Source organism: Notechis scutatus, chromosome Z, assembly GCF_049901735.1.
Source record: "Notechis scutatus isolate UNSWTSFEM ecotype Mainland chromosome Z, rNotScu1.2, whole genome shotgun sequence".
NCBI classification, from domain to species: domain Eukaryota; kingdom Metazoa; phylum Chordata; class Lepidosauria; order Squamata; family Elapidae; genus Notechis; species Notechis scutatus.
This window is the reverse complement of record NC_142025.1, coordinates 92,827,125-92,853,276: the sequence shown is the minus strand read 5'-3', so window position 1 is coordinate 92,853,276 and position 26,152 is coordinate 92,827,125. Positions and strand designations below refer to the sequence as shown.

The 26,152-nt window shown below is 40.6% G+C and overlaps 1 protein-coding gene across 6 annotated transcripts in view; it reads right to left on the bottom strand.

Moving 5' to 3' along the window:
• Positions 1 to 331: 331 nt before the first annotated feature.
• Positions 332 to 26,152, bottom strand: part of THRA (thyroid hormone receptor alpha) — a 177,555-nt gene continuing 151,734 nt past the window's right edge. For all 6 annotated transcript variants that reach the window (XM_087945604.1, XM_087945607.1, XM_087945605.1 and 3 more), the window contains 6 exons: positions 24,335 to 24,435; positions 13,285 to 13,432; positions 12,704 to 12,909; positions 9,632 to 9,778; positions 5,324 to 5,582; positions 332 to 3,487 (listed from right to left, as the gene is read on the bottom strand). In XM_087945604.1, the coding sequence (XP_087801730.1) occupies positions 3,237 to 3,487; positions 5,324 to 5,582; positions 9,632 to 9,778; positions 12,704 to 12,909; positions 13,285 to 13,432; positions 24,335 to 24,435 (1,112 nt within the window). In that variant the 3' untranslated portion in view covers positions 332 to 3,236. The remainder of the gene's footprint in view (positions 3,488 to 5,323; positions 5,583 to 9,631; positions 9,779 to 12,703; positions 12,910 to 13,284; positions 13,433 to 24,334; positions 24,436 to 26,152) is intronic.

Genomic DNA, 26,152 nt, shown 5'->3' with positions numbered 1-26,152 from the left:
AGATGTATTCCACACCACTGAAAATCCCACTTAAGGTCTGTTCTGAGGTTTCATTGGGCTTCACAAACTGTCTTTACTGCCATACAAGTTAGAAACTTGCTTTTTTTAAAGAAAAAAAAACCATGAGACTGTTAAGATCTGTATTCAACATCACATTTGATGACTGGGGAACAGGCATTGCCTTGAATATTATCCAGTATGATAGCTGGCATTTAGGATCCCAGACTCGCTTCAATCCAAGCCAGCAATTACTTCCCCATTTAACCCCATGTCACTTAAAGATGATATAAACAAAGCAAAAATCAAACAAACAAACAAAAGAAGTATTATGTTTTTCCAACCCAAATTTTTGTTTGTGTGATTTTTCTTTTCTTTTTTGTGAACAGACCCGTACAAAGATTTTTCTTCTCAATTAAAAAAAATTATACATATTTATATATATATATATATTCTGTATATTAGCTTAAATTGGAGCTAAGTTCTCCATGCGCCGGCCTCTGAACCTTCAGATGATACATCCAACATGCACCCAACTCAACGTGTAACATTTCCCACGGCGTCTTGAATGAGGTAAGAGGTAAAGGGTTTCTTTTTTCCAACGGAAATCATGTGACAGAGAGAAAGAACAAAAGAAGGGGGGAATAAAAATATATCCCTCTCCCGAGTAACATCATATTACAGTTGCAGAAAAAAAAGTCTGGCTATTAAGTTGACAAGAAATGGATCTATCACAGATAAAGCAGTTTAGGAGAGATAGAGAAGTCTGATCTATTAACAGTGTTAAGTGCCAAAATACTTGCATTAAGGTGATCACAGTCTGGCTTACATTAAAGGTGAAAAAGACAGGAAGAAAGCGGGAAGCTGGTGGTTGTTATCTTGTTTTTGTTTTTCTCTTTAGAAATACCTCCTCCAAGGGCAAATCTTTAGAGTGGGGATTCATAACTGGATGTTCCATGTCAAATATGGCCCTATGTACCAATTGCTCCACCTTCCCCAAGCATCAGCCAAGGGGCAAAAGTACAGGATAAAAGGCAGGGCTGGTGGCTATTAAAATGGGGTTGTTAGGCCTGATCAAAATTTACCATATTCCCCTTCTCCAAATGATGTTCTCATCAAGCTAACTTCTGGCCAGAACTTCAGAGGTTCTATTTTCCAACAACCAGTTACAACCACATAAGCACAACACTAAATAATGACAACAAAAAAAAGCTGAAATCAAATGGAAACAATACCTAATTTGAAAAACTTGAGGTGTTTTTTCTCTTACCAGCTTGGCCAATTCAGTTTTACAAATGTGGGTAGCCTGCCTCCAAGTTCCCAACTGGATCACCTCTGATACAGTTCACACAACCTGAGGCTTGGGGCATTGCTCTGCCCATGACAGTTCAAGTTAGGCAGAATGATCCTCCTTTTGTGCAAGGAAGTGCATTTGAATATTATTTCATTGATCAAACACCCGTCCGAAAGGGAAAATTAGACTTAATCAGGCCAGGATAACCTTTCCAACAGGCCTTTTAAGAGAAACCTTTTCTTCCCACGTGCACAGATACAACTGGGACTACAAAAGGGCCAGTAATTCAGAAGTGCAGGGGGACATGGAATGCTGTAGGAGAAAGAGAAGTTATTATGCAGAGCCTACAACCTCTTAATACAGAAAGGCTGTACAATCCTGGGTTTTACAGTGTGTGCCATGTCCCCATTAATTTCACTGTCTTCATGTTTTCTGTATTGCTAAGTGCCATTCCCCCTTCTCCCCATAAAAAAAGAAAGAAAGAATTGAAACCTAACTTTGATTCTCTTGGAGCATTGAAGGGTTAGGATTTCTCCTATTTTCTTCCCCAGAGAGAAGGGCGTTGAAGGGAGGGTGCAGCAGGACAGCAAGAATACTAGTGCAGAAAGAAGTGTACCGCCACGTGGCGTGGGAAAGCGTGTGCAAAGAATTAGCAAGGGCCATTTCGAAGCCCAGTGGGAGGGGGCAGCAGGTGTGGGTGGGAATCTGTTTAATCCACCCACCTTGCTGAACATGGAGGTAGATTGGCTGAAGCTTTGGGGAGGGAAGAGGGCATTGGGACAAGGAAGAAGGCTGATGAATATACCTCTCAACACTGGAACACAAAGCAGGCACCTCTTAAGAAGCAAGCCCTGCAGTGCCATTCAAAGCAATATAAAATAGATCTTGTCATCTGTTTCTCTATTAAGGGAGGAGACGAGGGGAAGGATTTTTATCTCACTCAAAGTGCATTTGTCCTTCACATGTGGACCTTCAGCCTCAATTTAGGTTTATTCTTATTTTATTTTATTTTGCAAAACATCTGTGACCTTCCTCCTCCCACCTGCCCTTAATAATTTAATAGGATTTCTCTTTTTCTCTCTCTCTCTCGGTTCCATTTCTTTCTTTCTTTCTTTTACAAAAAAAAGTGCATTTTCGATTTTAGCCTCCCAGGGAGGATAACTAAATGCTAAAGTTCTTAAAGAAAAAAACAACAACCAAACACACTCTGACGTTTCCTGGGACTGTTATGTGCAAAAGAAGGTATATATATATATATCTTTATATATTTATATATATTGGTAATCAAGTCCATTTAAACGAGAGAGGTTTGATCAGGGCTCAAGAGGTGCCAATTGTTTCCAGTGTTGTGGGGATGTGTGGAGGGAGGCAGAAAACTTTTCTTTAAAGAAGGGGAGAAAGGCGAAAGCATTTTGGAGGGAGGGGGGAAGAGAACAATATGTGGATTGTTTTTCTCTTTTTTATGTTAAAGTTTAGGACAGACATTTCACCCTAGAAAGATAACTTTGGACAACAGGGGACATAACAAGGGGGCAGGTGGGAATTGTATTATTATTACTTTTTTTTTTAAAAAAAAAAAATCTGCCTAGACAAAGAATGTGTTGGCTACTGCACATGTCTACCTCATAACCCAGATTTTGTATAGCTTTGACTTTTATCGCGGCCCACCCCCTGCCAAGGATGCCCTTGCTTCCCCTATCCAGGGGATTCACTGATGCTGACGTGCAATATTTAGAAAAACAAAACAAAAAACAAAAAGAAAAAAAGAAAAGAAATGAAAACAACAAAACAGAACAAAACAATGAAAATCTGTTGTGTCCGAGGTGATGAGGTGAGGGCCTTGTAACCCAAGTCCAGACATCGCCCCAGCCCCAAATTGCCCCATGTCCCCAGTTCACCCACGCCACCCTGTGTTTGCCACCCTCCCTCCATCCCTCCTCATGCCCTAAACTTCCTGATCCTCAAAGACCTCAAGGAAGAGTGGGGGGAAGAGCTCCGTGGGGCATTCCACCTTCATGTGCAGGAAGCGGCTGGCATGGCAAGCCCCAATCATGCGCAGGTCGGTCACCTTCATGAGGAGCTTGGGCCAGAAGTGGGGAATGTTGTGTTTGCGATAATTGATGTAGTGTTCGAATGCCAGCAGATAGGTCTCTTGGCATTTCTCAATCTTATCAACGCAAATAAGCCCACTGCGATCTGCAAAACAAATAAAAAAGAGGACACACGTAAGGCAGACTGAAGCTGCATGTGTAAATTTGCCCCTCTGCAACCAACCAAGTGTTGTCCCAATCCCAAGTTATCTTTCTGACTCACTAAATCTGCCAAACTGTCATTGCTCAGGTTAGAATTAACTGTGTCCTCCGTATGGGCAAAGCACAGCACCTGAAGTTCAACCTCCTTGGTTTTTTTCTGCTCCCCTGCCCCCATAAAAGAGAGCATCCACAAATGTGCTTGTGTTTTGACCCAACCTGGTTCCAAAACAGCAAACACCAGAAAAAGGCAGCAGCCCTCACCTTTTAAGGTTTAATCAACAAATTCTGTTTCTTCACAGATAAAAGACTGCTTCTAACTAATTAGCTCTGACAAGAGCCTTGCCAAGTTGTTTATTAAGGCTGCCAAAAACCCAGAGATAAGAACTAATTTCCAAGAGTTTTCAAATAATAACTATGATGTCCATGAGGCTGAGTCTCAGAGCGTCTTTGCCTTCTGCAAAGAACACATCTACAAACCTGGCTTTTAGCCTCTTGAGGGACGGGCCATTACCTTGCAGCCTTACTCCTGAGTCGCCTGTGCTGCTTTAACTGCTCTCTCCTACGATCAATCCTGCGTGCACGCGCACTTGGCACAGGCTCCTCGGGAACCTCCTCATCACTGCTGCCAGCCCCCACAATCTCTGAAGGCAGCAGTCCACTCCCTAATGGTCCTGGCCCCTCATCTGAGTCCTCGCTCTCCTCTATCGTCCGCACCTGTTGCTGGCTAACCACAACAGCTTGCAGGAAGAGACAAAGACTTTGTGAGGCAGGATAAGATCTTTGTCAAAGTCTATAGGAACTGGCCTGACTGGCTACTTTAGGCCCAAAGGATTAAAGTTCCCTATTCTTACTCTAGTGTTTTAGATATACAGTTTTTCTATGTATCTGAAGAGAGTTTTTCTATGTATCTGAAGAGTTTTTCTATGTATCTCCAGAGATTAAAAGTGGCCCTTGCTCACTGCTTACAGCTATGTTATAATGACCTTCAGGAAAAGAATACAGATAACCCTCACCTAATGACTATTATTGGGACTGCATCCAATAATAGTCTCGTTATATTATGACTGTCAATAAGCAATTCTATCAAATGTTGCTTAGTGACAGTCATAATATAACGAGAATGACTTTTCACTCAGAATCACTCAATACTATCTTCAAGATGTCCCTCAAATTAAACTTACCATGTTTCCTTCCTCTCTGGTTTCTCAGTGCAACCTTCTTACTTGAACATAATGATGAGTCCAGTTAATGACATCCAACCTGAATTCAATTTTTCAACACATCCAAAGGCCACTTTAACTAATCCTACAACTGACTGACTGAAGCCATTAAATTAACTTTCTTCTTCATTATTTAATATCCTTTTAATCCTCCAACTATTCACTAGCCAGGTACAGCACCCCCCCCACCCAATTCCACAAATGTGACACATATTCTGCTGTAGCTGGAGATTTGAAAAACTGTGAAAAAAATATACCTACAAATACAAACCTATTGATGGTCATGGCCTCACTTAGGCATTGACAAATCCGAAGTTGCATGTTGCCCATCCTTGACCTCAAGGAAAGGTTGCAGCTAAGATCCTAGCCCACAAGCAGCCAAAAGTTCAAGTTCTACCTTCTCCGCAAAGTACAACTTTAATCTGAAGTCTTACAAAGCTATTGATAATTAACAGGGATAATACTGAGCTATATTCAGCCTTGGTTTGAGTCACCTATGCTTGAATAATGCCAATCACTTAAGGGGCATACTGAGAGCATAATCCATCCCCTACACATACCTGAGGACATGAGCAGCACAGCCTGGAGTAGTGCCACTTCAGTGTCATCCAGGCTGAAGGCAGAGAGGGATTTTCCCAGATCAAAGATGGCATCTGATACTACGCCCAAGCCACCATTCTTCAGCTGCTCCCGCTTGACAGCCATTTCACCACTGAGTGTCAGGGTTTCGCTTTCAGGGTCATAACGCACAGCTGCCCGCAGTGACATAATCTCCATGCAGCAGCCCTTCAAAAGGATGATCTGGTCCTCACAAGGCAGCTAAAGGCAGAGAAAAGCAGGATCATAATAGGCTTCCGGAATGCATGGCTTTCATATATACTCCCATATATATATATGTGTGTGAGTGTGTACACACACACACACACACTTTCTAGGTGAGAAAATTGGTGTATTTTCTTAATATGCAAAGACAAGGAGTGGCTGTGCTATCAATAGTGGGACCCAGAAATTGAAAGAGTACACACTTCTCTAGGTCAAAGTAGCAGGAAACCAAGAGCCAGAAGTTAGTTGTGGTAGGAAATGTAATGCTTCTTTTGAAAGTCACTTATTTGCAGGAATTGTTCTTTTAGTAGCTGGCTCTGTTCACCAGGAAGCTAATTGAAATTTGCCACCCTCAGCTAGTTAGATATGCTCCCAGGATGGCTCTCAGACCATCGACAAACAACAGGTTACTGCATGATAAATTCTCAAAAGTGTACAATTTACGGCCTGAGACTATATTCCTTCTCTCCTGCATTTGTGACCAAGTCCCTGGTTTCCAATTTTGGCTTATTTATCCAGCCTGAACATTTTGCAGGCATAATAAGATAGTTTGTGGCAATTAATTCACTTAATCTAAAGCCATCATGTATGAAATTCTCAAAGAAGATATTTTACACTGTTAACAATAATGCTGTATAATACAATCATAATTTTACAGAACATTAGTATAGAATAAAATGATGTTGGTGGTTCAGAATGTTCTTGAATCCTGTCTTTGTCTTAGCATGCTGTAAAAACCCACCCACTCAATTTCTCTATATTAAATAAGACTAAAAGAAGAAAACAGAAAATTTGTTTTCTGAAAGTATGATGAAGGAGGCCCAACTACATTAATTACTTAAGGGAAGGACTCAGTGTAGCTTTACCTGATGTTCTCCATTTGTACAACCCACACCCTTATCATCTCCAGGCTAAACTACTGCAATACAGGTAATCCTCGTTAATCATCCATTTGCTCAGTTGTTGAATGAAGGGACTTTCAGTTGGTCCTTAACAAAATTTGGCCCAACTCAGTCTTACTTTTGGCAACCTGCATACCCACCACATGGTTCTGTTCCCTGCTCCCATGCATGCCATACTGTATGCCTCTACCATAACGGCCACGGTGTTCTTTCACATTGGTGCATCCAGGGACTTTTTTGCATACTCTCCATTGGCGAGTCAATCATGTTCTGCCCAGGGCCTGCCTGTCACATTAAAAAAGGCCCAAGTTGCACCAGTGAGAAATAATATCTTTCCTGGTTGGAGCCTTCTTCCACACCCTGGGATTCTTGTGCAAAACAACGCCCTGGGGAGGGCACAATGGAGGTCCTGGGTGTGTGTGGGGGGGAAGAAGCTTCGGCTGCACTAGGGTGAAACAAGGCAGTGTGAAAGGAGGTTCCGTCTAATAAATAGTGTGAACGGTGGAGTGGTGTTGGGCAGGGCTGAAAAACAGTGGCAGCTGTCAGTGTTGGGTAGATAGGTGGCTAAAAGGGTAGAGATGGAGGGGAAATATGCAGATGGAAGCGTGGGTTAAAGAGGAGGCAGGCTCTTACTTAACCATGGCAAAGGGCTGGGAAGGAATGGCTTGGATAAGGCTGGGTCCTCAACTAATGACTGGTGGGATTTAGTTAACAACAGCAATCCGGAGTGTAGAGATTGCCATCGCTAAGGAATGCATTCATGTGATGTCATGCTTTAATATTGCATTGCTTAGAGATGGACATTCTGGTCCCAATTACTGTAGTTAGTGGAGAACCATCTTTAGACCTCAACTGAGGCTGCCTTTGAAGGCTACTCAGAAATTGTCAAAACACAGTGGACCCTTGTTGCCGGCAATCACTGGCTACAGCAATGATTTTGCGGCATGGCCTTGGTTGCCAGTGAGTTTCCAGGTACTGGTCAAAGTGCTGCCTTTATGCTGTGGCTTCCTGATGCCTTCAGAATCATCCCCTTCATGCTGAAGGTTGGGAAGAGACTCAAGGCAGTTGACTCCCCACTGTAGCTCTATGACTTCAGAACACCCCGCCTCTTCCCCCACCCCTCAGGTTTATAGTCTATCTTGATGGCATTTAGATACGGTAAAATGGTATCGTTCCAGAAAATCTTTCAATTATAATGGCTGCCGCTGCCGCTGGGACTGGGTGACTATGGGTGTTATTTAACTTGTCTCATCTGTTATATTTATTGACCTTCTGGTGTAAACTGACGGTATATTTCTTTATATTGGAATAGGTGATATACAGGAATTTGGAATCATTATTATCACCATCATAATCATTTGTCCACCTTGGGAATGAACAGACGGCTAAGGCCCCCCCCTTCCCTCAAATGTTTCTTCAAATGCCCCTCTACTCTCAATACTTCCTGGAGTTCCTATTTGCCAATCTGCTGCTTCAGTGTAATATTTTCCCTCTCTTTTAGTTAAGGATTTCTCCTGTACAAAATGATTTCAATCAAGCAGGAATCACAAACTGGATATGACAACATCATGATATGCCCAGCTAACTAGGCCAATATGATTGTATCCCTGAAAGCAAATCTACTATAGCTGAAGAATCTTCTTGGTTGGTTAAGTTTAACAAAACTAAGCAAAATCTATTCGGGCTACCATGCGTTCTAAGTAACAAAAGCTATTCCTTTTGTAGTGATTCACGAGCCATTCCGTAAAAGATTGTGGAAAATGAGGGACATCATTTGATACTGTGAGATAAATATTTATGAAATTTCATTTTCCTTTAATTTAGATCATCCCTTAACCTTGCAGACATAGGACGAACTGATTATACTTGACACTTATCTTCATAATACCCCATCATCTCTTGTGTATGTAAAGAGCTGAAGTAAAGTATATGACCAAAGTAGGGCTGGTGAAACAAACCTATTAAGACCAAAATCTTTCAGACCAGGACTTGATGAGAGGAGAGTTGGCATGTAAAGATACTGATAATGTGAGCATACAAATATTCCTCAATTTATAATCATAATAAAGCCTGCCCATTATGGTTACAAATCATGATGGTCCTAAAATAAGTCACCAGATTTTACAATCTTTTTTTCTGCAGTGGTCATTAAGTCATTAACATGAACCCATTGTTTACTCTGGGGCACTTTTGTTGAAAAAATGGAAGACCAGTTTTCTACAAAAACATAAATTGTGGTCACATGATCATGGGACGTTGCAAAAGCCTGTAAATAGGGGCTGGTTACTAAGCATCCAAAATATGATCATGTGATTCCAAGAGGGTGGTAGCTGTTGTAACTTCAGAACCAGATTGTAAGTATCTTTGGGGGAGGGGTCTCCATTGTAACTTTGAAATATCATTAAGCGACCAATCATAAATATAAATATAAATATAAATATAAATATAAATATAAATATAAATATAAATATATATATATATATATATATATATATATATATATATATATATATATATATATATATATATATATATATATATATATATATGTTTTCTTAAGTTTTATGGGTACTTACATGTATGGTGTTCGGCTTGGTTCGGGTATTTTCCCACGTCGTTGTAGTTCTTTTAAAGTTGTAGCAACGTTTCAGCAGAATCTCATCTGCCATATATATATATATATTCTTAAGTTTTGGTACTTACATGTATGGCATTTCAGCTTTGTTAGGGTATTTTCCCACGTCATGGTAGTTGTGCTTTTAAAGTTGTAGCAACGTTTCGGCAGAATCTCATCTGCCATCATCAGGCTTCTGTATAGTGCATACATACTATATAGTGCATACATACTATACAGAAGCCTGATGATGGCAGATGAGATTCTGCAACGCTTGCTACAACTTTAAAAGCACAACAATGGCGTGGGAAAATACCCGAACAAAGCTGAATGCCACTACACACACACACACACACACACACACACACACACACACACACTGTATTCCTATGTCTTCCTAACAATCAACCAAAAATAGTTCTAATTATGATAAAAGAAGAATGTAAGGAGAAATTCTCTGGAAGTTCAAAACTTCACAACCAAATAATCAAATTCCTCCATTCTCTCGTTGCTCGCCATCCTTTGCTTACCTCTGAAAACATGGGCAGTTTTTTGGCAAAATCCACCACACGGGTGATGGCAGGGGTGATGATCTTCGTGAACTCACTGAATGCCTCCAGGTCTACTTTGTCCCCATCAGGCATGGAGGCCATTGGTGACTGACCAATATCTTCAGGCTACAAGTGGGAGAAAGAAGCAGCGTTAAATGTCTTCAGAGAACTAACTTGGGAGACCCCAGACAAAAAGAAATTTATCATCCAGCCCTAACACCGGAAATATAACTCTTTATCTGTCGATAACTTTTCCTTCTCTCAACTTCTTTACAAGGTGATCTCTTTACATTACATATCTTTTCTACAATTAGCACCAAAATAATATTACCCTTTTAAAATATTTTAATAAACATTTTAATTATTATCTGAGTAGATTTTATTTTTAAAAAATAAAATTAGTAAAAGCAATTTAAAAGATCAGTTTTAGCAGATATTACTCTGCTATAACACAGTCTGCAAACGTAAGAGTCACATTGCTGAAAATACAAGTTTCAGTCCCTTGAGGCTGGGAAGATGAGAATCCATGGTTCTACTCCAATGCACTAGTTTGAGAATGACACCCATCTGCTTTTGGCTATTCTGGATTTGAGTGCTTTTGAAAAAGCAACATCAACCTTGGAGAACCTCCATCTGCTTTCCATTGAAAATGTGGGAAGTTTTCTACACTTCATTTCCCGGTCATTTGGCATACTTGGGAAGACCCTGCTCAAACCATGCGCTCATAAGGCCCAGAAGTCTCCACCTCTTAGGTTTAAATTTCTTTCTTATACACAAGCAGTTCAAGAACAAAGCCGGTTTAGTTTCGTCATGTGAACTGAACAGTAATGCCATTTTAGTAAGTCCATTTTAGACTAAATTTTGGGACCACTTCCTCTGTTCAGTAAGGAAGTGCTGCATACTATAAAGGCTGCAGGAACAGACGGAGCAATCTTAACCCATGACCCCTTCAGTCTGCTGGCCTATTTCCTCTCCCCACCCCCAAGCCTCACTTTCTGTGACCTCCATGTCCTGACCTGCCCTGACATTAACTAATTATGGCCAGCAGAGGGCACTCCGAACCAGCAATTCCCACTCTGCTTAGGAAATAGGAGAGGAGAGAGGGTTGGCTTTGAGGGGTTTCCATTCCATCTGTCCTTGATCAGAGCTAAGAGGTCACAGCTGTGTCCATTTGCTCAAGCAAATTAACCCTTCAAAGGTACTTCTGCAGCACTGAATCTGCTAAGTCAGTATTTTCTAACCTCAGCAACTCTTAAGATGTGTAGATTTCAACTTCCAGACTTCTCCAGCCAATATGTGACCATATACTTAAAGCAGGGGTCTGCAAACTTGGCAACTTTAAGACTTCTGGACTTCAACACCCAGAATTCTCCAGCCAGATATTCTCCACAAGTCTTAAAGTTGCCAAGTTTGGAGACCCCTGACTTAAAGTTTGCCAAGGCTGAGAAACAGCATGCTAAACTATGGCACAGAAAGTAGTCTTAATAAAAATGGCTTTATCATCAGGTTTATGCTGACTCTGAGCTTAGTAGAATTGTTACCATTCAAGGTGGATTCCAATTTTCTCATGTTAATCGCAAGAGATTTGTACGTTTTCAAAAGCAAAAGTGCAAATAATGTTAAATGCATAAAATATTGTTGTTTTTTCAAGGGCTGGGCATATATGCTTTTATCACCAGTACTGAAATAAAATAAGCTTATATATTAGCCTGACAATCTATATATGAGCATGAATGAAAAAAAGAGTTAAAAATGATACTCTATTCTCCGGTCCAAAATTTATTCAAATTCAAATTAAATGGAATGAGAAAAAGTTTAAGAGAGACACCATACAGCTAAATGCCTCAGTTTTTAAAAAGTGCTCACAATTTGGAATAAATCTATAGCATTTTATTAAAGGATACATGAGTCTTCTGATTAATGTGATTTTAGCACAGAACTTAAGATTTTTTTGGTGCAAAATGGTATTTTTTAATGGTACAAAGGCCCGCTTTTGCCTAATTCATAGTAGCTTTCTTACTTTTACTCATAAATGGAGAGTTGAAGAAGAGCTAGCATATAGCTGAAATGTGTAATTACTAAGTATTTTAATTAGTTAAGTGGAATGTAAATATATGTTGTCCAGATGCATAATTTTAATTACACGAACTCTAACTGTGCATTTGCTTCTTTTTCCAATGGTTAAGGAATAAAACACGAAGAAAAACAACTTCCGATGCACAGTTAGCTCTGCAATGATTCGTACAGTGTTTCTCAACCATGGCAATTTGAAGAGGTGAAGACTTCTTCTCCAACCAGCATTCTGGGAGTTGAAATCCACACACCTTCAAGTTGCCAAGAATGAGAAATGCTTAAGTCCAACAGCAGCACAAAACAGAGGCATGTGTCAAATTGCATGTATATTTTTTAGTAACCAAACTTGATGCCCATAAATTATGCATATATTCACTTATTCTGCTGGACTTACTTTTGATCTATCAGATCCTGGGGAAAGCGTGGGGTAAAGAGATCTATAGACTTTCAAAAGAAAAATAGGGGCAGAAAATATTGCAGGCAGGCCTTGCTTAATGACTCTAACTGGGACTGAAAACCGTGGCTAAGTAAAGTGGTCGTTAAGTGAAACATCACGTGACTGCACTGCTTAGTAGTGACAGTTCTAGCAGTCCCAGTTGTGGTTGTTAGGTGAGTCACCTGCAATTGTTTAATGAAACATCACGCAATTGCCATTTACAACTTCTTTCTGGCTTCCCTGTTGACCTTTGCCTGTCAAAAGCTGGCTGGGAAGGTCACAAATAACAATCATGTGGGCTTGTTATCACAAATAACAATCATGTGTTCTAAATGCCCGAATTGTGATTATGTGACCGCAGGGGCCCATGAGGCAGTCCGTAAGTCACTTTTCTAGTGCAGCTGTAACTTCAAACAGTCACTAATGAATTATTGTTAAGGAAGGACTACACGTAATCCAAAATAAAGAATGAAAAGAAATACGTAAAATTGTGTCAATTCTGACAAACAGAACTGTGTGCCCTATTTGCCAGTACAATTTACCAGGAATTTCCGCTTCTGTTTCCAATGGCTGCCTTGGGCATTGGTACTGCAGTGTGCATCCGTAGCGATGCGTATCAGCTCCCATTCCTCTGGGGTTGGCTCTGGCCGGTGCTGAAGGGATTTCATCATTTCCTCTTTGCGCCGTCTCTCCCGGTTCTCTTCAATCAGCTTCCGTTTGGCTACTCTCTTGGAGTCATCCAGCACCACTAGGAGGGTGGTGAAGAATGAAGAGGTATGAGAGGAGGGGGGAACTTCACATAGAGCCAATCAGAATTCTGCAACCAATTTGGCCAATTCCAAGGTGCCAAAGGGAATTATGAATAGCCATCTGACAGGACGGCTCAATTAAAACCTTAGGGAATACCAGGACAGCTCTCACGCTATTCCATGGACTCAAAATGGAGGGATTCAAAGATGATCCCTATGCAATTTTACACACCAATTATTTCCCTCTTTTGATCCTTTAACGTGCGTCCATTCTTGGGCACATTTCTTCTCCTCTGCTCCCTGTAACCACTCCCCTCCCCATCTCCCCAACTCCCCCCCTCCCCAGTTCTCCACAGTGGGCGCAATGCCCTTACAGTCCATGGCCATGCCAACAGCAATGCACTTCTTGAATCGACAAAGTTGACACTGGTTGCGGGTGATCTTATCGATGACACAGGAACCATCATATTTGCAGGAGTATGTTGGATGCAGATTTTTCTGAATGGTCCGTCGGAAAAAGCCCTGTAGAAGAGAGACCCAGGCAATTCTGAAAAAGCAGAGCATGCATTCTTTGATTCTCTAACCTCCCATTTTCTACTCTCCCCCACCCTCAAGCTTCTATATTCTATTAAAGAGGACGCTGTCCTGTTGTATGTAGCGCTACTGACTTTTCTAACTAAAGAGACCTTTTTTTCTGCTATAACTATCAGTGACAGACATGTAATCATAAAAATGACTGGGGTAAAAAGATATCATTTTAGTATTTGGAACAGTAGGTTGTCATGTGAATTTGTGGATTTCAAATGGTATGTGTTTCTATGGTTCTAACCCAAAATATAGTCACCTTGCCATATTCTGGTACCGTGGTTTCTTAGGAATGAATACAGGAAAGTTTACTAGGAAACTATTCTCTTTCTACTGGATTCTCTAGAGTTTTCATTTTATTTCACTGAGCCTTCAGAAAAAAAACAAACTTTCCCAAAGACCACATCTGGGAGCTAGTTCTTTTTCTTCCCCATTACCAACCCTTATTTTTTTTTCTTAAGCCTACTATTAGCTGTTAAACTTTTTCAGCTCAGGACTAATTCCACACTTCAACCGAAAGCTGGCTGGCATTTTGCCATAATTGAGTGATTTATGATGCCACTTGAATTTTCTGCCCAGGGCACTGTGTCTGCCTACAGTTTGTTTGTTTTCTATTTAAGCCTGTGTTTCTTTTACCTTTTTGGTTTTTTTAAAAAAAGTAAATAAAGAAAAGCAAAGGTAATGCTTTTTAGCCATGTCAGGTACAACATATTTGTGAAACAGAATCAAAGAGCTGGATATATAAGGGCAGTAACTTTTTTGCCTTTCTCTGCAGGAAACTGATTTTAATTGTTTTAATTATGGGCTAGTCAGAGTCATGGATATAAGTGAGCCTATACATTTACTAACTTACTACCTTAACTCATTCCTCATAGAGGTTGCTGCAAAATGGGAAGATTAGTCCTATCAAAAACAGGGGTCTCAACCTTGGCAACTTTAAGACTTGTGGACTTCAGCTCCCAGAATTCCTCAACCAGCTTTGCTTTGCTGGTTGAGGAATTCTGGGAGCTGAAGTCCACAAGTCTTAAAGTTGCCAAGGTTGGAGACCCCTGATCTAGAAGGTCCTAGCTACCAAAAGTAACATATTGTCAGACCATGGAAAACATACGATTTTCGTAATATGTAAATAAAGAGAAAAGAAAAAAGGCAGCTTTAGGATGTCTCTTGAAGTAAATAAAAGGAAGGGAGGAGGCAGAATTGACTAATAACTAAGAGGGAAATTTACTCTGTGTGTATTCCAAGATATATTTAGATTGTTACAAATGTTATATTTCCATGTTAAATTTGGCACTGAAATCAGGTTTTATGACAGTGTTTTACTCAATATCCAACCAGAATCTTTAAATGTCTACTCATCTTTTCCCCATCCCCATCCAAGGAAAAGTAAACACAACTTTGCAGCAATCTGAAGTACTTACAAGAAATTGTAAGGAATTCTTAAAAGTCCACTGTAGAAAATGTCTTGCATGCAACCAATTGTTTGTTTGTGTGTGTGTGTGTGTGTGTGTGTGTGTGTGCTTAACATTATCTTGCCTCTCTCTATACAAAGTAGTTATTTATCAAATTGAACAATTATAAAAGGAAAACCTTTTTTTTTTTGGTTGCACTGGGTCTTTGAACTGTGTTTGAACTGAACCCTCATAGTCCAGATCCAATAGGGATCGGAGGGGGGATAATTGAATGAGGGTAAGATTTGAAGATTTCATTCCTTTTATTATAATATCCATTACACTTACATTTAAAAAAAAACACTCTGCTGAATTTAAAGGCATGCAAACAAGCACATGTTTCATATACTTCTGACTAAACAATGTCAAAATAATAGCATTAAAAAATAACATGAATTAAAAAAATCCATGTGCTATGTCTGGGAATCTAAAAAGATGAATTCCAAGTCATATTGCTACTGAGTCCAGAAATAGACCTCCTGGAAGAGGAGGAGATGGCCATCTCAAGAGTTGGATTACAAGAGGCCATCACTAAATGACACACTGCAGCCCCCAAGTAAAAGGCAGTTTCTGTACCAAGAATGGAGAGACCTTCAAGCAGTGGTGTCTTAACCATTAACCATTAAGCAGACTAAGCATGTGCTTAGGGCACCAGGCCCAAAGGGGGTACCACAAAAACTTTTATGTAGCCTAAGCTTGGCTTCATTTGTACAGTATGTCCCACGGAGGGAGGCACCAAGATTTGTCAGTGTTTAGGGCACCAGTGAGCCTTAATCGGCCATTGCCTTCAGACATGGCTTCAAATTACTGCAATTTAGTTAACTGTAGGAAAAATTCCATGGAGTGAATCATATGCCTGGCTGGAGAATGTCCCTTGTACAGATAATCCTCGACTTACAACATTTCATTTAGTGACTGTTCAAAGTTACAACAGCACTGTAAAAAGCGACATGACCATTTTTCACACTGGCAATCATTGTAGCATCCCCATGGTCACGTGATTTGCATTTGGATGCTTGACAACTGGTTCACATTTATGACGGCTGCAGCAACCCAGGGTCATGTGATCTCCTTTTGCGACCTTTGGACAAGCAAAATCAATGGGGAAGCCAGATTCATTTAACAACCGTGTTACTAATTTAACATTCATTTAACAACTGTGGCAAGAAAGGTTGTAAAATGGGGAGAAACTCACTTAATAAATTTCTCAGTTAGCAAATTGGGATGAATTGAGGACTACCTGTATTTTCTGTTGCAGAGTCCAACACTGACCCTAAAGCGTCATAGGCTCTTATTAAGTTAATTGTCTCCTCCCTGTCTTTAAAAAAAACCCTGTTTATTTTATCTGCAGAAATCAGTTTACAACATTGTACAATCTTTTGTCAGCCACATATTCCCAATTTCTTTACTGTTTCCTATCTTCACTCATTAATCAAATCACATAATTTCTTCTTCCTTTCATTGTGGGCATTTAATATTTATTGTAAATAAGTTCTCCAGGACATAAATGTTTTAAATATTTTGGTGTTCTCTAATAATGTTCAATTACATAATTGTAATTGAAGTGTGGTAGCCAGAGCAATAAATTTAGACCAGGAAGATATAGATTCAAAAACATATTATAGATGTCTGTGGAGATTCTCAGTCATCCAGGTCATGGTTGCCCCAAAGGTGCTTTTTCAAGAGGCAACTGGACTTTCTGGTTTTTCTTTGAAGACGTTTTGCTTCTCATCCAAGAAGCTTCTTCTTCAGCTCTGACTGAATGATGGGGAATGGAAGGATTTACAGGTGAAACTCGAAAAATTAGAATATCGTGCAAAAGTTCCTTTATTTCAGTAATACAACTTAAAAGGTGAAACTAATATATGAGATAGACTCATTACATGCAAAGCAAGATAGTTCAAGCCGTGATTTGGCATAATTGTGATGATTATGGCTTACAGCTCATGAAAACCCCAAATCCACAATCTCAGAAAATTAGAATATTACAACAAGGATTGTACATAGAACAATATCGGACCTCTGAAAAGTATAAGCATGCATATGTACTCAGTACTTGGTTTGGGCCCCTTTTGCAGCAATTACTGCCTCAATGCGGTGTGGCGTGGAAGCTATCAGCCTGTGGCACTGCTGAGGTGTTATGGAAGACCAGGATGCTTCAATAGCGGCCTTCAGCTCTTTTGCATTGTTCGGTCTCATGTGTCTCATCTTTCTCTTGGGGTTCAGGTCAGGCAAGTTTGCTGGACAATCAAGCACACGGTCATTGAACCAGGTTTTGGTGCTTTTGGCAGTGTGGGCAGGTGCCAAGTCCTGCTGGAAAATGAAGTCAGCATCCCTATAAAGCTCATCTGTGGAAGGAAGCATGAAGTGCTCCAAAATCTCCTGGTAGACAGCTGCGTTGACCCTGGACTTAATGAAGCACAGTGGACCAACACCAGCAGATGACATGGCTCCCCAAATCAACACAGACTGTGGAAACTTCACACTGGACTTCAATCATCTTGCAGTGTGTACCTCTCCATTCTTCCTCCAGACTCTGGGTCCTTGGTTTCCAAATAAGATGCAAAAGTTGCTCTCATCAGAAAAGAGGACTTTGGACCACTGAGCAACAGACCAGTTCTGTTTTTCTTTAGCCCAGGTAAGACGCTTCTGACGTTGATTGTTGTTCAGGAGTGGCTTGACAAGAGGAATACGACATTTGAAGCCCATGTCCAGGATCCATCTGGCTCTTGATGCACTGACTCCAGCCTCAGTCCACTCCTTGTGAAAGTCCCCAACACTTTTGAATGGCCTTTTCCTGACAATCCTCTCCAGGCTGCGGTCATCCCTGCTGCTTGTACACCTTTTTCTTCCACACTTTCCCCTTCCACACAACTTTCTATTAATGTGCTTTGATACAGCACTTTGGGAACATCCAACTTCTTTAGCAATTACCTTTTGAGGCTTTCCCTCCTTATGGAGGGTGTCAATGATGGTTTTCTGCACATCTGTCAGGTCAGCAGTCTTTCCCATGATTGTGATTCCTACTGAACCAGACTGAGAGACCATTTAAAGGCTCAGGAACCCTTTGCAGGTGTTATGACTTAATTATCTGATTAGAGTGGAACACTTTGAGCCTAGAATATTGAACCTTTTCACAATATTCTAATTTTCTGAGAATGTGGATTTGGGGTTTTCATGAGCTGTAAGCCATAATCATCACAATTATGACACATCACGGCTTGAACTATCTTGCTCTGCATGTAATGAGTCTATCTCATATATTAGTTTCACCTTTTAAGTTGCATTACTGAAATAAATAAACGTTTGCATGATATTCTAATTTTTTGAGTTTTTGAATTTTTTGAATTTTTTCACCTGTATACTCCTTGCAGACAGCTGGACATTTGCATTCTTTTAGTGAGTCGTTAAAGTCACCTGGAGGTTTATCTGGGTCATCAAGGTCGCCTGTGTGGTGCAAATAGGTGTGAAGCCTTCTTGGAACTGCTGAAAGGACTGTATTTATTTATTTATTTTGTCAAGTGATTATAAGATAACAGGTATAAGTATAAACATAGTTATGAATACATGAAATGGATACATATAAGAAAAATAAAAAGAAACAATAGAACAGGGACGGTAGGCACATTGGTGCCCTTATGCACGCCCCCTACAGACCTCTTAGGAAAGGGGTGAGGTCAACAGTAGACAGTCTAACGTTAAAGTTTTTGGGGTTTGGGGAAGAAACCACAGAGTCAGGTAGAGTATTCCAGACATTGACCACTCTGTTGCTGAAGTCGTATTTCCTGCAATCAAGTTTGGTGCGATTTACCTTGAGTTTGTATCTATTGTGTGGTTATGGTTTGAAGCTGAAGTATTCGTTGACAGGAAGGACATTGCAATATATAATTTTATGTACTATACTTAGATTCAACCGAAGGCGGCATAGTTCTAGGTTTTCTAGGTCTAGGATTTCAAGTCTCGTGACATAAGATATTCTGCAACGAGTAGAGGAGTGGAGCACTCTTCTTGTGAAATATTTCTGGACTTTCTCAACTGTATTAATATCAGATACATAATGATGGTTCAAGACTGATGAGCTATATTCAAGTATTGGTCTAGCAAATGTTTTGTATGCTCCAGTTAGTAGTATGATATTACCGGAGAAAAAACTATGCAGGATTAGGTTAACAAATTGTATTGTAGATTGAAGATAGATGATGTCATATCCCATCCCCTCTTTTAAGAGGATGTTCAATTTTGACATAAATGGCCTGACTCCTCCTTCAAATCAGCAGTCCTCTCTGTCCAAAATTTGGAAGTTCGAATCTTCAAATGGGTGGCCTGTGTCTTTTAAATGCAGGTTGACTGCTGAATCTAGTCCTAATGTGTTTGTTCCCCTATGTTGTGTCTTTTGTTTATGAAGTGGTTGTTTTGTTTCCCCAATGTACAGATCTGCACATGGCTCACTGCATTGTACTGTATATACCACGTTGCTCAGTTTTTGTCTTTGGGGTGGACAAGCTTCTGCCTTAGTGTTTTCTTGGGTTTGAAGTGTGCACGTATGTCATGTTAGCTGAAGATCTTCCTGAGCTTTTTTGCTGTGCCTGCAATGTACGGAATGACAATGTTGTTTTGTTTATTCTTTTCTTCATTATCTATTATGGAGGAGCTCCTGTCGGGTCTTTCTAGAGATTTGATGGAGGCCCACTTGGGATAGTGACACATTCTGAAGGCTTTCTTGATGTCTTTTCGTTCTTTTTCTTTCCTGGTAGGCTGTGGTGTAGGGTTTGCTGGTAGGCTATGGTGTAGGGTTCTGATGAACCATTTTGTGCTCCAGTGGGTGGTGGGAATAAAAATGTAAATATTGATCTGTGTGGGTGGATTTTCTATAAACTTCACCGTTAATGTGTACCACACAGTCCAGGAAGACTAGACTATTTTCTTGAACATCTTCCTATGTGAATTTAATGTATCTGTCCATAGAGTTTGTATAGTATGTTTGGTGAACGCTTCCAATTCCTGTGCTTTGATCTTGGCTCAAGTATTGTCCCCATACCTATACTAGTGAATTCCTGTGAAGGAGTCTAGAACTTTGGTTTTTACCACTTCCATGTAGAGAGTGACCACAATGGGGGACACAGGAGAACCCATGACACAGCCATGTTTCTGTCTGTAGAAACCTTCAATGTATTTAAAATAGGTAATGGTCAAGCAGAAGTCCAGCACGGTACATATGTGGTCTGAGCTGAGGTTGGTTCTGTCATCTAAGGTACTGTCTTGTACAAGTCATTTTTTTCACTACCACGACAGCTTCGGTAGTTGGAATGCAGGTGAAGAGAGAAGTCACATCATGGGAAACCAAGGTCTCATCTTAGTTTAGTTTACTTTATTGTCATTGTACCTTGTATAATGACATCAAACACCATCTTCGATGCACATCAGGACCATGAAAATAAACACACATCCTTCACACTCCACACATTGAACCAAAACCCTCATCACCGCACCAACACTGCACTATACAGCAGAATTCAAAAGAGCTACTGCCCTGGGATAGAAGCTGTTTTTCAGCCTGTTTGTCCTTCTTTTTATTATTCTGTACAGTCTGCCAGAGGGTAATAATTCAAAAAAAAAGGGTACCCAGGATGAGATGGATCTTTGAGAATGTTTTGAACTTTCTTAAGGAAGCAGGAGCTATAAAGCTTTTCCAAAGAAGGGAGAGGGCAACCAATGATCTTCTGGGCAATGACGTTAACCCTCTGGAGTGCTTGCCACTGTGCAATTGGCAAATTATACAGAGGTGCAGTATGTTACGATACTCTCTATGGGGCTGCGGTAGAAGTCACCAGCAATTTTTCATTCAGTTGTTGTTTTCTGAGAAGTCTCAGGTAGTATACGCTCTGCTGGGCCCTTTTGACCAGTGCTGCAATGTGGGCACCCCAGATCAGGTCCACTTTTTATGGTAACACCTAGAAACTTAAAACTGGCCACTTGCTCCACTCGGTCTCCATTGATAAGCAAGGGCTGGATGTCTGATCTGTTCCTTCTATAGTCCACTATAAGCTCCTTGGTCTTATTGGTGTTGAGGACCAAGTTATTGTCTCCACACCACGAAAGCAACCGGTCCACCTCATCTTGGTAGGCAGACTCATCCCCCTTGTTGTGGGACTCATCCGGGTCCAGTTTTAATTTCCAAACCTTGCTGGCGATGTCCTGTGAATTGTTGATGTGATGGATGGTGTTGCCAACTAGAGGAGCTAATAAGGTGGTTAATACGATGTTTTGCAATGTTGTAGGTGACAGAGTTGATGCTGCTGACAACTGGTCTCAGTGGAATTCCCTCCTGGATTTTGGGGAGTCCATATATGCATAGGGTGGTTTCCCCAAGGTGACCCAGATAAGCCTTCAGGTGACCTTAATGACTTGCTAAAAGAACACAAATGACCAGCTGTATGCAAAGGTTATAAATACTCCCATTTCCCACCATCCAGTCAGAGCTGAAGAAGCTTCTTGGATGAGAAGTGAAATGTCTTCAAAACAAAATCAGAAAGTCCAGTTGCCTCTTGAAAAAGCACCTTTGGGACATAACATTATAAAAATTTCAGCAAATCAGAATTTCTGTGCCTTAATGCAGATAACCCTACATATATCCTATAAATATGATAAGTAACTAGTCATATTTCTAGATTTGGGGTACTGATAGTGGTATTGAGAAAGGCTGACAGGGAAAAGATCAGATATAATAGGGTACTAACTAGGAAATATAATTGGAGGTCATGAAAATAAAATGGATCTAACTTTTTTTTGCCAGCCAAACCTTTCCAGATGTTTTTTGTAGCTTCTTAAGACATAATCTTCTTCTCCTTTTCCATTTTTCTAGTCTAGTCTTTTTTCTTGGCATTGAATGCTAGCACAAAAGGTTCTTATGAATTCTCCTCACTTGGTCAATGTATGTTATGCCTGATTGCATGTCTATTTCCTCTATCACCAAGTGGCCAAACAACCCACATTACTTTCTGAAGAAGAAACAGTGTGATGCCATGTAAAATGTTTGGGATGATTTACCATTATGCAGCAGAATCATGCACATAATTAATTTTTCTGGAATGAGTTAATTCAAGGTACAGGTAATCCTCAACTTATGAACCAAAACTGGGACCAAAATTTCTATTGTAAGTTAGGCAGTTGTTGGATTATACCTGATCTTATGACATTTTTTTCAGATTGTTAAGTGAATCACTTCAGATGTTAAGTGAATCATCTGGTTGTTAAGCAAATCCAACTTTCCCCATTAACTAGTTGTTGAAAGTTGCCTGGAAAGTCACAAATGGTGATCACGTGACCCAGGGAAGCTGCAACCATCATAAATACATGACAAGTGCACAAATTTTGACCATGTTACTATAGGGATTGTCATGCCCTTGTTAGAGTCAGACTCTGAGAGAGAGGAGGAACAGCCGACATGGAGTGGAGGTGTGGCTCCGGAGGTTGTGGAGGAGGGTGGGGAAGGGCAGAGGCCGGCTGGGTAAGCAGAGGAAGAACCAGGCCCATCCCCTCTTCATCCTAGGGCACAAGGGAGGAACGGAGAAGGAAACAACTTGGCTTACAAGAAAGGAAGCGGCCATAATCTCCCTCATTGGTTGCAGCTGGAGAGAATAGTATATAAGAGAGACGGTTAAAACACAGCATTGCCAGAAGCAAAATGTGTGTTATTTGGGGCTGAAGTTATTTTGGTTGGCATTCTTCCAAAAGACTGTGCCTTGAAGTTGGTAATTACTTATCCTGGTCCATTGTGGAAATTCCTTCATTGTAGTTTGTTTTAGTTTTTTTATTTCACCTCTATCTGCTCATTAAGTTCAGACTGTATTGCTTTCTTTTGAAGACTATTTTTGAATAAATTTTATCTCCAACTGAGAATTATTGAACAGTGGGGCCAAGTTGGAGGCATTAAAGGACATTTATTTACGTTTTGGATTTTGTTACGTTTGTATTACACTACGGGTCATCACAGGGATGTTGCAACAGTCATAAGTGTGAGAACCAGTGACCATAAGTCACTTTTTTCAGTGCCATTTTAACTTCTAACGTTCATTATGTTGTATATGTTGAAGACTACCAGTACCGAGGATGTAGGAATTTTTCACAGCCATGTTGAAATGTGATATACCATTTCTTGAGCTACCAAAAAATTATATTGGCATGAAATTTACTATTGACAACTATTGACATGCAGTTAGCAAATGGCACTGATCTTATTCACAGTTTGCAGACACATTCAGGATAAGGATGAATTGATATCCCAAGCTTTGCTCCCCTGCTCTCCTACCTAATGTCACCAGCTAATAGAAAAACATCTAATCACTCTCAATATAGATGATGTTGGTCAGGAAAGAAATGAGTTTTGATAGAAGAGTAAACTGTTTGGGATTTGTGGACATGAATTCTAAGTCAGCATGATTATCAACTAAGAACAGCTCCATTTGAACATAAGTCTAGCAGTATTTTTGAAGAGCGCTAAACCCGTATGCAACCATGTAAAACTTGTACGCCAAAGGTCTAGGGGTGACATGATAGCAGTGTTCCAATATTTGAGGGGCTGCCATAAAGAAGAGGGGGGTCAACCTATTTTCCAAAGCACCAGAAGGCAAGACAAGATACAATGGATGGAAACTAATTAAGGAGAGAAGCAACCTAGAACTAAGGAGGAATTTCCTGACAGTGAGAGCAATAAATTAGTGGGACGGCTTGCCTTCAGAAGTTGTGGGTGCTCCATCACTGGAGGCTTTTAAGAAGAGAGTGGACAACCACTTGTCAGATGGTATGGAGTCTCCTGCTTGAGGAGTGAATTGGACTAGAAGACTGCCAAGGTTCCTTCCAACTCTGTTCTTCTCTTAGCCCAAACAACTGATAGGCATTGGATGAATTGTATCATGAAACAGCAATGAGAAACCTCTGTTCTGCTCCAACACATAGCTCCCCTCATGCTGATCCAAGTCTCTGAAATTGGGAACAATCTGGTTTGAAAGAATAAGGACACTCATGCTGCCTGGAGCAGATTGAACTTGGAAGACAACACCGAAGGGCTGGAGAGTAAGAGGCATGCCTGCAACAGCCCAAATGGCCAAAAGTTCCTAACCCCAGAGGGTCACTTGATTGCAGACCAACTGAATGGTCACTGTCAGACTGGGCTCATGGTAAAACTATTACAACCTATTGACTGATTAAAGAGCAAAGTATTACTGTATACCGAGGATGACTTTAAGCTGCCTTGGATATGTCTTGAGATTCAGGTGAAAGCAATGTCAGAAGGATATGGGGAAGAAAAGGTTGCTGGGCTGTATTGCTGCTGTGATCAGGTGCAAATGTGGAAGGCCCTTGGTTGAGATACACCTTTTCAAGCATTTTTTACCTTGCAGCCTTCACAGGTAATACAGCGGTAGTGGTATCCTGTGGCTTTGTCTCCACATACAACACACTGCTCATCTTTGTCCAAATAGCTAGGGATGTACCCTGTAGGAGAAAGCAGCCAAGAGGTCAAAGCTGAAAAGATGAAACAGCAGCTGCAAGAGGTTAAGACTATTGAAGTAGACTAGAAAGTATTCTTGCCCATCACTTACACTCCATAGAGAAACAGCAAGATAGCAACAGCTCCTGCTTTGTGGCTACTTACCAATATCTGTTAGTTAAATGCATTTGTCCTTTGAACATAAAGTTTACATAAAGTGTTCATTCCCGCTATTTCTTTAAAACTGAAATTTAGGCACCATTTTATAAGACAGCTCAGGTTCTCTGTCATTCGTGTTTTACAAAATGAGAGCAAAATCACTTAAACCTCAACATCAGTTCTCTTAAGAAGGACAAGAAGCTAAATTTGCTATTTTGCAGTGCCTTAAAAGAATGTCAGGATATAAAATCCCCTTTGCTTTGTCGACCACAGGCGGAAGGCGGAGGCTTAGAACTCCATGGCCCATCTTCCCTCACAGCAGAGTCTACAAGGCTGTTCAAGTGCTACTTCCCGGCTGGGTGACAGGAGGCAGTGGCAAGGCAGGGACTTGCTTGCTCCAAATCTTTCTGAAATACTTCCCCTCCCCCCAAACACAGAAAGCTTCCTGAAATAGTGATAAAGAGCAGAGGAAAGCATAATCACATGTATGTCCATAAAAGGCCCTTTGATTCCAGGTAAGGCGAAGAAAACAGCAGACATGATCATCCCTGCTAATTACTCCACCCCCTTTCTATAACCTTGACTTTTCCCATCAATAGGAAACAACAATGTCCTCTCCTACTGTACTTTTCCTCGCCCACCCCCACTTCTCCACCATTGTGGCAAAAGGAACTGCTCTTCCTGTGGCTGTAATAAGGAGCTGGGCAGGGAAATCACAGGAAGGCAGACTCTACAGCCTTGCTATAGAAGCTGGCATCTAATTTTTCATTGCCTGAGCCAATAATAAATTACCTTTCATCAACCAAGCTGCCTTTTTTTGTCTGCTTGCCCTATCGTCTCTACATTTCTTTCACTTATATTTATTCTTACTACCAGCAGCACAGAACCTTTCTTGACTTTGGCTGAGAAAGCTTCCCATTCAGCTCTGGGCTCAACCAGTTTAACCCTAAGGATGTGAAAGGTGGGCTGTCTTCCAGCCAACAATTTTTTTTGGGGGGTTGGCAGGCAAAGCTCAATGCTCCCTTCCTTCCTCAGGCAACGGCTTCCCACCACTCTACCTTATGGTCCTTTTTCCAACCTTTTTTTGGCTTCTCTACTTGTTGAATCTGTTCTCCTGTCTTTCTCTGTTTGCTTCCTTTCCCTCTGTTTTGCCTGCTATTTCCCCTGTGGCCCCCTTCTCTGAAATTAAAGCTGGGAAGGGTTAAAGAATGCACAGATAGCTGCAGGATGTTTTCTTACTGGAGCTCCACAGTTTTACTCAGCATATACAAAAGGTTCAAGGACTGCATGCTTGTCTGGAAACTTTGTGTGTGGGCGCACAACTTAACTCTGATTATGTGGGTCTTTGTTGAAAAGAAATTTCATGCTCTTCTCAAACGAGCATGCTATTAATATCTATTATGTGTTTACTGCTGTATGAACGACTTCTCTGATTCCTAGAAATGGCTGAAAGTTGATTCTCACATTACAATTTCCATATTGGACATCCCTTAGTATATAAAATACATACTTCCCAATTAATCACCACCACCTATAGATCACATGTAGATGTCACACAAACAT